The following is a 12,163-nucleotide window of genomic DNA, read 5'->3' on the forward strand; positions in this document are numbered from 1 at the left end:
GTATTAATATTCCTCATGATATACTGGACATAATCAGATGTTAGACAAATGTAAGTAGCTGCAAAGTTTGGTAATTAATTTTGTAGCTTGGGTCCATGTTCATTTCTTGTTGAAGGTCAAGTGATCATAATGCACATCAAGTATCTTATTCATTTGTGCCGTTGTTACTATGAAACTAACTGAAATGTTAAAATGGTGGTGCGATGGTAATGTCACTTGAATCATAGAATCCCTACAGTACATAAGGAGGCCATTCAGCCCATCAATGCTGCACTGACAACAATCCCACCTAGGCCCTATTCCCTTAACCCCACATATTTACTCTGCTAATCCTTTGAAACTAAGAGGCAATTTTACCATGACCAATCCATCTGGCCCAGACATCTTTGGAATGTGGAGGAAACCAGAGCACCCAGAGGAAAACTATGCAGACACGGGAGAATATGCAAACTCCAAATGGACAGTCACCCCCCAAATCCAGAATTGAACCCAGGTCCCTGGTGCTGTGAGACAGCAGTGCTAACCATTGTGTCACCATGCTGACCCAGACTAATGCTCTGGGAACATGTGTTCAAATCCTACCACGTCATTTAGTGGAATTGTAACCATGAAACTATCATTTGAGCATATACAGCTGGAGCAGAATTAGATCATTTGGCCCCTCAAAGCCTGCTCCATCATTCATTAAGATCATGGTTGATCTGTTTGTGTTCTACTTCCATATTCCCATCTATCTTTCATTCCTTTGCCTCACAAGAATCTATATACCTATATCAGTGACATCGCTTCCACTGCCTTCTGAGGAAGAGACATCCATTGTTGCATTCCCATCTGAGAGAAAAAAAAGTCTTCTCATCTCTGTTCTAAATGGGCAGCTCATAATTTTAAAATAGCACCCCCTAATCTCAGACTCACAGGAATAATCATCCTTTCCACGTTCACCTTGAAAAAACCATTCAGGATCTTGTATACTTCAATCAAGTCACCCCTAACTCTTCCAAACTAAAGTGGAAACAAGTCTCATCTGTCCAATGTATCCCCATTCCAGGTATCATTAAAAACAACAGAGAGAGAAACCTGCTGCCCTTATATAGCCTGGCCTACATATGACTCCAGACCCACAACAATGTGGTTAATTCTTAACTGTCTTCTGAAATGGCGTCAATTCAAAAAGCAATTTGGGAAGGGCAACAAATGCTGGCCTTGACGTGGATGCCCACATGAAAGAATAAAGGAAAAAAAATGAAGCACAGATAGTATGTTACATTATACTGCTGCTGTTCCAAAGCAGAATCATACAATGGTTGCAGGAGGCCATTGCTGGGTATGATATAGTTGGGATTACAGAGACGTGGCTGCAGGGTGACCGGGAATGGGAAATGAACATCTAGAGATATTCAGTATTTAGGAAGGACAGACAAAAAGAAAAACAGTGCAGTTACATTTCTGGTGAAAGAGGAAATTAATGGAATCATGAGGAATGATATTAGCTCAAATGGGAATGCAACAATGGATCTCTCTGCCTCAGAAGGCAGTGGAAGCGATGTCACTGATATAGGTATATAGATTCTTGTTAGGCAAAGGAATGAAAAGGAATGAAAGGTAGATGGGAATATGGAAGTAGAACACAAACAGATCAACCATGATCTTAATGAATGATGGAGCAGGCTTTGGGGGGCCAGATGATCTAATTCTGCTCCAGCTGTATATGCTCAAATGATAGTTTCATGGTTACAATTCTTTCATGTGGGCATCCATGTCAAGGCCGGCATTTGTTGCCCTTCCCAAATTGCCCTTGAGTGGTTCTCTAGGCTATTTCAGAGGACAGTTCAGAATCAGTTTGGGTAGAGTTGAGCAACATTAAGGGGCAAAAAACGTTAGTGGAGGTTGTATACAGAGCCCCAAACTGGTGTGTTGATGTTTGGAATGGCAGTTGGGAGGAACTGAAGGAAATCAATTATCAGCAGAGAAATGTTGGGAAATTAATAGGATTGTAGGCTGATAAATCCCCAGGGCCTGATAATCTACATCCCAGAGTATTTAAGGAAATGACCCTAGAAATAGTGGATGCATTGGTGGTCAGCCTCCAAGATTCTATAGATTTTGAAATAGGAGGTAGCTAAATTAAACCCCACTATTTAAAAAGAGTGAAAACAGGGAATTACAAACCAGTCAGCCTGATATTGGTTGTGGGGAAAATGCTAGAGTCCATTATTAAAGATTTTCTAGCAGAGCACTTGGCAAACAGTGATAGAATTGGATGGAATCAGCGTGGATATGAAAGGAAAGTCATGCTTGACAAATCCATTGTAAAAACAATGTGGCTGACAGGAAATGTCCCATCGTTGGACCTATTCTTGGAGAAGTGGAGATTTAATAGAGGTATTGTGAATCATAAGGAGTCTGGATAGCGTAGAAAGGGAGAAATTTTGTCCGTTAGCAGAAGGGTTGAACAGCAGAGAAAGTGATTGAAGGCGATTGGCAAAAGAAACAAAGGCAATGTGAAAACCTCTCTATTCAGAGGTCAGAAGCTGTCAGAGTGTGTTTACTCTTGATTACACTGGCAAAGCATGGCTGGTAAGGTTGCAAGAGGTAATCATGATGAGCCAGTAAGATTGCCCACTCCCCGTGTGTTTTCAAGAATGAATTAGATATAACTCTTGGGGCAAAGGGATTAAAGGATTTGTGAGAGGGTGGGGGCGGGTGGTGGCAGGAATGCAGGTTCAGGTTAGTTATTGACTTGGATGGTCAGCTAGGATCATAATGAATGACAGATGTAATCCATCATTTGGATGAACTCCATAGGATACACAGACATTATATTAAACCTGATACAACATGGCCAATTTCAGGTGGAATAACAGACATTTTAAAGTCGGTATTATTTTACAAGGTTACATTCAACCAAAATGGCTGCAAACCAGACACTGGAATATGCAACACCACCAAGACCATCCAAAGAGTGAACAAAGGGGGCCATGAGTGGTGGCAAAGCTATCTGACAAGAGTATGCAGAGGGGTGTCAATAGGGACAGGAGAGACAAAGGAAATTTAACCGAGTTTTACCCCAGCTATATAGAATAATATAGCTGGGGTATAGCCTCCACTAATGGGAAAACATTTAGCAGTTCCAGAAAACACCTTGGGACACTTAGCAATCCATCAGATACCTCCTAAAACAGTTTGGGCTCTTTGTCATTAAGATCAGTTTCATCCTGCAAGCACTTTGCATCCCATTGTTTTGAAACTGACCGCTGGGAGGAGTCAGCCAATTTAAAAAAAATCAAACTCTGGCCAAGAGGATACATAAGGAAAAGAGGTGGTTGACCTTTCAGCAGTTAATTCGGAAAGAGTTCTGTGAAGTTCAGGGCAGGAGAGTCGTGAAGTCGGGAAGGAGTGAATTCAGGTGTCCAGGCAGATAACTACTTCATGGCAGAGGAAAGAACAAGGACAGAAAGCAGCAAGGCAAGACACCAACTATTTTCTCTGCAAGGACATTTTGCATTTAAAATGATCTGAGAAGCGGTGAGTGTATTCTCTTAGCCTTCAGAAAGGTTGAGGAGGGGTCTAGGATTCTTCTTGTTTGTGTAAATTGTGTAAATCATGTAATGCTAAGAATTTAGGTTGTGCTGTTAGAGTTTTCTTTCCATAGCATAGTATTGTAGTGCCTGTCTTTTTTGAATGAGTTTGATTGGAGTTATTCTTGAATAAGTTATTTTTAGATTAATTTTGACTAGTCTTTCTCTCTTTCTCTCTCTCCCTCATTGTCCATTTTGATGAGTCACTAAAAACCCTGAACATAATTTTGGGGTACAGAACCGTAAAAGGGCCGAGCACTTCAAATCTGATCACTCGAGAGGGTCCACTGGTCAGGAACAAACAGTGGTCCCTCTCTCTCTCTCTCGTGAAGCTGACCCAGTGTGGCACTTCTGGGTTGTATTTTACTATCTACAAGAAAGAGAGATATGCGGTCATAGGTGGCAGCCAGGGTAACTTGTGCGGCATAAGGGTGAGCTCACTGGTCAGGAATAAACAGTGAGCCTTTCTCCCTCTCTCTTGTGAAGCTGTTCCAATGTGACAATTCCAGCTTGTGAGTTGAACACCAGCAGGAGTGAGATACCCAGTTATCAGCGGCATCCAAGACCAGTCTGCGTGGAGAGTAAAAGGAACTTTGCAAAATGGCGATCGTGGCAGGACCTCGGTGGGCTGCCATATGTGACTTACCAGAAGGAGTGAAAGAGAGATCCAAAATTGAAGCGAGGATTTCCTCTTATTTATTCAAGAAAATGAACTTAACCAAACCATGGATTTTAATGCTTACTGGGGCTGAGCAGACAGCAGTAGCTGCAGCTGAGTGGACAGAAAGCACGAATCATGATAAGAACAAAGAAGAGGCAGTCTGGTTAGTTTGTTTAACTCAACTAGTAGCAAAAATTGAGAGAGGAATTGAACATAACTTAAGAACGTAAGAAATAGGAGCAGGAGTAGGCCATCTAGCCCTTCAAGGCTGCCCCACCATTCAATAAGATCATGGCTGATCTGTCGTGGCTCAGTTCCACATTCCCGCCCTCTCCCCATAACCCTTAATCCCCTCGCTTATCAAAAACCCCTCAACCCGCGTCGTAAAAATATTGAGCGAGGCAGCCTCCACCACTTCAACGGGCAGAGAATTCCAGAGATTCACCACCCTTTGAGTGAAGAAGTTCCTCCTCAACTCCGTTCTAAACCGCCCCCCCTTTATCTTGAGGCTGTGCCCCCTAGTCCTACTGTCCTTTCTGAGCAGGAAGAGTCTCTCCACCTCTATCCTATCCATCTCATTCATCATCTTCTACGTCTCAATGAGATCTCCCCTCATTCTTCTAAACTCTAACGAGTACAAGCCTAGTTTATTCAGCCTCTCCTCATAGCTCAACCCCCTCAACTCCGGTATCAGCCTAGTAAACCTCCTCTGATAAGTGGGAGAGTCAGCTCAGGGAAGCAGAGAGTGATTCTGCTGCCAGAGCTCGAAATGAAGAAAGGTTTTATGAAGAGTTCACTGAAGCTGAAGTTTATACTATGGATAAACACAATGGAAACACACAAGAATACCTCCAATGCCAGGTAATAGAGGCAAAGGAGAGGGAAAGGACATTTCAGGAGCTTCACTCCCAGGAGACCCAAATGTATAAAGAATTGGAAGGAAAATTCAAAGACATACAGGCAGCTTAAAGGTGGCCTGTAGTGAGTTGAGTGGTAGCAATCACAAACCTTGCCAGCTGAAGATTAATGCGCTAGAGGAAGTTCTGTCCCAGGTGAAGGGATGAATCTGCCTGATCAGACCAGGAGAGTCTGCAGGAGAGAAAGAGCTTCAGAGAGCAAATGATAATCCAGGAGCAAGGGGATTTCAGCTGCCACCTGAGGCACCAGTCGTGTCCAGGGAAGCTGAGGATCAGGGAGGGTCAGGAGGGCACCCTCAGTACAGAGTGCCCAGGGAAGGACAGGATCCGGGGGAGGCGAGGGGATAGCGGGAGACGGGTGCAGGGGGATACCTCCATTTGTAGCACATCCACCATATGAAGCCTCTGCCATGTGAAGCACCTATCATTGCAGGAAAGTGAGAGTCAGCAGCCCCAAATGGGATGCATATGCCTAGTGAGACAGCGCAAATATGGTGCCCCAGTGAGACAGGCAGATAGGGGGCCACTGGAGAATGATTTTCAAATTCCTCATGGTACACACTTTACAGGGAATGGTGACCCACATATCCAAGTTAATTGGAACAGGGACCCATCATTGCATTTCATGGAAGTTTATCAAGCCGCAGATATAAATGATTGCATTGACACAGAAAGGATAAAATATTTGCTAATAACACTACATAGCCATCTTTACAAGTCAGTAACCTCACGGAATAGGGAGAGATATGCAGCAGTGGCTGCAACTCAAACAGTTATATTAGAAGCCATGGATCTTAACCAAGGCAGTCCATTCCTCAGGGTAGGTGAAACAAAACAGCAGGTGGGAGAGTCCCCAGATACGTTTGCCAACCGACTTTGGACAGTGTACGAGGGAGCATGTGGTGCCCTCCTTAATAGGAGTAATTTAGATGCTGAGCGAACAGCCCACTGGCTGAAAACACTTGTAGCCAACTGTTTGCCCAGAATTTGTGCAAGAGTTGAAAACTAGTTTGATCCTCAGTACCCTAATCTTAGAGAGGACGAAATGATTTGGAAACTGACCCTGGCATATAGGAACAGAGAGAGAGGTAGAAAAGCCTTTCAGAGAGAGAGTGCATGAGATCAGGCCAGCACAATCTGGGAGGAAAGCAGGAAGCAGGAGGGCAGTTGAGTCCCTACTAGGAAAACATTGTGCTATGGATGTGGAAAACCTGGTCACCATAAGAGAGATTGCAGGAGCCCTGTTTTCAGTGAATGACTTAATGTCTTTTATCCAGACAAAGAAAGCTGAGCCAGATCAGGCAGCCATGGCAACAGGTCAGGGTACACCAGTGACCATATCCCCATGACCCTTATAACTACTCCCAAATCAGCCCACTTATCTGTGCCAATGGGAGGGCAACAGCCCACTGTGACAGGAACTACCTGCTGGACACAGGTGCTTCTGGCATCACAGTCAACTCGGATGACCCCGGAGCATCCCCCTTAACCTACAGGGGTGCCATATAGCCTTGTTGGGTTCTTTCTCTGTCTCGCTCTCTATCCAAATACTTGCACTCCAGGCTCAGTGGAAATGTGTCCTAATGAGTTGAGAGCAGGCAGGGAAGGGAATACTGGGTGTTGATTTTATAAAAACTCATCAGATCTTGGTAGACCTGAGAAACTACTGCCTGCAGGGTATGAAACACACAGTTATCAGTGGCATCCGAGACCAGTCTGTGTGGAGAGTAAAAGGGCCATTACACTGTGCAGGCTTGAAGAACCGAATAGCCTACTTCTGCATTTATTTTCTGTTTCTTTGCAAGAGCAGATCATCTCATCCTCCACCTTGTCTCCATAGCCATGCGAAGTTCTGCTCTTTGCTATCCAATTCTCTTCTGAAGGCTGAGTCTGAATCTGATCCCACCATACTCTCTGGCAGCTCCTAACCTTTGAATGAGGAAGTTTTTCTTCATCTTGTCTTTGTTTCTTTTGCCGGTCACCTTAAATCAGTGTCCTCTGCTTTTGACGCTTCTGCTAATAGGCACAATTTCTCCCTACCTACTCCATCCAGACACCTCATGATTTTCAACACCTCTATTAAATCCCCCCCTTCTCCTAGGGCAGCCCTGACAATGGGCAATTTCCTGTCAGTCACATTTTTACAATTATGAAATTTATGATTGAGGCTTGTGAGTGGCCCTCCTTCATCTCAATGGGCAGCAAGATTGAAATCAGGCTTGTTCACTCACCATGACCCCTAAACAAGATTAAATACATTTAATACACACTGAATATTTTGGAATGAGTTATAGGAAATGCTTAATCATTTACATATTAAAACATATTAATAGAACTCTCATCAACTTCAAATGGTAAAAACAAAATAAATATTTACGTTTTAGACGCAGAGGGAGTGCACATCTCTCACAGTCAATTTTGTGTGCTAGCAGCGTGCACCTCACTTCACGTGCCCTTGCTTTACATGCAGATCACTTCAGTCATACAGTGAGAAAAAAAACTACGCGGACAGAATGTGGCAACCCTGTTCTTGGGCAGCAGTCAATAAACATCTGTTGGGCTGCATGTGGCTCACCATTGGCCTCCAAGGAAATAGGGAGCAGTGAGTTACATCAACATGTCCTTTGAAATGGGAACTAAGGTTTAAATCTATCTTAAGTGATGAGTTATTTCCTGCAGCTCTGACTTTACATTTACATTCATACATTCTTTCATCTTTCAACAGGGAGGCAGTGGTGCAGTGTATTGTCACGAGACTAGTAATCCAGAAACCCAGGGTACTGCTCTGAGACCCAGGTTTGAATCCCACCATGGCAGATAGTGAAATTTGAATTCAATAAAAAATCTGGAATTAAAAGTCTAATGGTGACCATGAAACTATTGTTGATTGTCGTAAAAGACCACCTGGTTCACAACTGTCTTTCAGGGAAGAAAATCTGCCACCCTTACCTAGTCTGGCCAGCGGAATGATACATCAAAAACCAAAGCCCCCATCTGGCCTCTTTAGTGGATGTAAAAGATCCCCAATCCTATTTTTCAGAAGAGCAGGGGAGTTCTCCCTGATGTTGACCAATATTTATCCCAAAACAAGCATTGCTAAAACAGAGATCTAGCCATTAACATGTAGTTGTTTGTGGGATCTTCCTACACTACAACAGTGACAACATTCTTTCATTAGATAGAAAGACTTTCTGATTGAGTTTGTGATTCACCAGCATTGTTGGGGCAGAGCTACAAAGGTTTTACTGTTGGGGTCTGTGATTGGCCTTGCACAGCAGGTAATAGCCAATCACAACCCATTTTACACCCTGCACAATTTTTCTTTTCCACTGACTTCAATGCAGTCTCAAGAAGAAGGTGTTTCAGTCCCTGTGTTTATCAGCCATCATTTTTACCACCATAAGAATTCATGAATGGGCTCAATTGATTGTGGAATAATAGCATAAACACACTCTGTTCACTCATAATACCATGGATAATACACCCTCTATGCTCGCATGCAGCAAGGACAGAACAACATTCAGGCTTGGGCTGATAAATGACAACAATCATGCCACACAAGAAAGAAAGGCTTGCATTTGTGTTCTTCATGACCACAGGATGTTCAAAAGTGCTTCACAGGCAATTAAATCTTTTTTGAAGTCATCACTGTTGTAATGTCGGAAGTACCAAGCAATGACCATCTTCAACAAGAGAGAATCTAACCATCTCCCCTTGACATTCAATGACATTACCATTGCTGAATGCCTTAATATTAACATCCAGGGGTTACCAATGACTGGAAACTGAACTAGAGCAGCCATATAAATAGATTTGAGAGGAAATATCTAGCTGTAGCTCTTACCCATTGAAGGGGAATCTCTTTCACTGTGTGCCAAGGTTGGTTGGTCTAAAGCAGGTTTCCTACTCCTGTCAACAATGGGAGCTGCGAGGAAACAGTTAACATTATTTATAAACCTTTGAAACACAAAGATACTTAAATGCTAAGTGTAGACACCCATAAAGCACTACTCATTGGACCAGGAGGGTGATATAACACAAGAACAAGACAAATAATTCAAACTCAGTTTCTCTTTAGATAGGCTTCGCAATCACTCTGAGAGCAGGAAGTGTGCACAGGATAATAAGAACGAGTGATCTAAAGGAAGCAATTAAAAGGAGTAAAGAGTACACAGAGAGATGTTTCCCCTTGTAGACAATCAGAACACAGGCATCACCTTCATTTAATAGTCCACCTATTCAGGGCTGATGTCAGAAAACACTTTTCAATACAAACAGGAGCAGAAATCTGGAACTCTCCCCCACTAAACACTGCTAAGGCTGGGTTATAATTCAAAACTTGATAAGTGAGATTTATTGGTTTGAAAGATTATAGAAACAAGGTGAGTAAATGGAGCTATAATAGATTAACAACAATCTAACTGAATTTGAACTTGCTTGAGAGGTTGAATAGCCTCACTCTGTTCTTCGGATCTCTCCGGAGTTCCAATGTGATTTTTCTAAGTGTGCATAAACGTACAGGAGGTGATGGGGTGAAGGTTCAACAAATTAGCCTCAGCGATGTGGGGGTCACCCTTTGATGAGAGGCTGAGGAAATTGGATTGGAACAGGTGCTGGCAGCTAGGAAAGATAATTCTGTTCCTGACATAAATTTTTACAAGGGCAGTTGGGGGGGATGCAGGTTTACAAACTCACCTGTATTCCTGCTGAGGGCAATTAAGATAGTTAAGGGCTACTCATCTCCCTAAAGTTTTATGGAATTTGCTGGAGCCTGCCTGTCTCAAATCAGCTGAAGGCAGGTGTGGGGGTGAGACATGAGAAGGGCAAAAAGACATGTGAAGGTTAATGTTGAACACAGATGGAAGGGCTTTATCCCCTTGAAGTAAAACTTAGCAGCCATCACTGGTCAGGGGAGCAATGAGAATTAAGAAGTTTGCTAGTTCAGGGGGTCATCACATGGGTTTTGGAGCTGCGGCACAGTGGTTTGGACTTAGCTTAGCACCATGAAGAGTGCAGCCAGAAATGGGTGTGGCACCTTCAAAAATCAAGGCCATTGGAGATGAGGAACAGCAGCCAGCAAAGAGTGGACAGTACAGTGAGCATCAGGAGCCAGAGGAGAGGGACAAGTGATACAAAGGACAAGGAGACACCACGTTGACCACAGGAACTGCAAGCAGAGATGAAGATATGATGGAGAACCAGTACAGAAAGCAAGTGCAACTCTTCAAGCAGACGGTCGCAGATAACTGTGCCCTGGATTTTCACAGTAACTTCATTGCAATGTTAATGTAAGCCTACTTGTGACTAATGAATAAACTTTACTTTTTCAACTGTGCAGACTTCCACAGCATTTCACTGTGACTTCACACCGTAATCCCCGAGGTAACAATTACCCTCCACCAAGGGCAGACAACACATCAAATTCAGAACTGAATGGGCATTGCAGGCTTACAGGACACTGGATCCATGGTGTGAATATTAGGTTATGCCCTGCAATACTCTACAGTACGATATTTTTCAAACCAGCACAAAAGATCACAGAAACTCAAGTTGTACTGGATGTGATTCGTGCTTCAAATTCCACTTCTCTTCTATGCTGAGATCAAATTATGTCAAAAAACAGTGTAACTGGACTGAATAGAAAGCATGACTAGAAAACAGTGTAAGGGTTTTATTGTTAAATCTGAGATCAGTTAAAACAAACTGAATGCATAAACATGGAGAATACCTGATTAGTTGCAAAGTACCTTTGTAACCAAGTGCTGAGAAGCCTCGATCTTTGCTGTGACCTGGATCCTCATTGACTGACAGATTGGAGAACATGTTTGACTGGAAAAGAGTTAAGATAGAGTGACTACGTGTTCCTCATCCATCAGAACCAAATTTAACATGGAGATTTCAGTTATAGAATAATGATGGTACAGAAGGAGGATATTCAAATTTAGACTGTATGTGAGATTGATGGATTTTTGAGCTTATCCAGCTCAAATTCCAGAGGAATGAAACATTTTCCATTCCCTAAATCTAACATTACAATCATAAGGGTCAACTTTCACTGAGAGTCGTCTGATAGCTGGCTCTGTGGTTAAGCAGGGAGGGACAAAAGCATTAGAGTAATAGAGTAATAGTTATAGGGGCCTGTATAGTGAGGGCTGCAGATTGGCACTTCTGTGTATATGAAAGAGACTCTAGGATGTATGTTGCCTCCCTGGTGCCAGAGTCCAGGATATCTCTAAGTGGGCAGAAAGCATTTTGAAGGGAGAGGGTGAACAGCCAGAGGTCCTGGTACATGTTGGCACTAATGATTTAGGCAGAAAGAGTGATGAGTCCTGCAGCTGCAGTGTAGGGAGTTAGAAAGTTAAAAAGCAGGACCTCCAGGGTTGCAATCTCAAGATAGGTTGGCAGAACAGATTAAGGCTCATGGGATACAAGGCCAGGTATCTAGGTGTGTTGAGAACTGGCTTGCAAAGAGGAGACAGAGAGTAGTAGTGGAAGGGTCCTTTTCTAGCTTGGAGGTCTGTCACTAGTGGTGTGCCACAGGGCTCAGTACTGGGACCTCTTTTCTTTGTAGTATATATAAATTACTTGGAAGAGGGAGTAAGTGGTGTGATCAGCAAATTTGCAGATGACACTAAGGTGGCTGGATTGGCGGGCAGTGAGGTGCAGTTTCTGGCAATACAATGGGATATTGATAGGCTGGTATATTGGGCAGATATATGGCAAATGGAGTTTAATCCTGATAAATGTGAGGTGATGCATTTTGGCTGGAATAATGTAGGGGGGAGTCATATGATAAAGGGTAAGCCTATAAAGAGTATAGAAATGCAGCAGGACCTGGGGGTGCAAGTGCACAAGTCTTTGAAGGTGGCAGTACAAGTGGAGAAGATTGTGAAGAAAGCTTATGGTATGTTAGCCTTTATAGGAAGGGGTATAGAGTATAAGAGCTGGAGTCTAATGTTGCAGTTGTATAGAACGTCAGTTAGGCTGCATTTGGAGTACTGCGTCCA

The 12,163-nt window shown here is 43.1% G+C and overlaps 1 protein-coding gene across 1 annotated transcript in view; it reads right to left on the minus strand.

Moving 5' to 3' along the window:
• Nucleotides 1-12,163, minus strand: part of lcp2a (lymphocyte cytosolic protein 2a) — a 178,584-nt gene that overhangs the window by 41,791 nt on the left and 124,630 nt on the right. The window contains exons 9-10 of the mRNA XM_080201161.1: nucleotides 10,904-10,985; nucleotides 9,001-9,081 (exon numbers count right to left, since the gene is read on the minus strand). Of these exons, the coding sequence (XP_080057287.1) occupies nucleotides 9,001-9,081; nucleotides 10,904-10,985 (163 nt within the window). The remainder of the gene's footprint in view (nucleotides 1-9,000; nucleotides 9,082-10,903; nucleotides 10,986-12,163) is intronic.

The sequence above is a fragment of the Carcharhinus amblyrhynchos genome, chromosome 13 (assembly GCF_965287045.1).
Source record: "Carcharhinus amblyrhynchos chromosome 13, sCarAmb.v2.hapA, whole genome shotgun sequence".
Taxonomy (NCBI): Eukaryota; Metazoa; Chordata; class Chondrichthyes; order Carcharhiniformes; family Carcharhinidae; genus Carcharhinus; species Carcharhinus amblyrhynchos.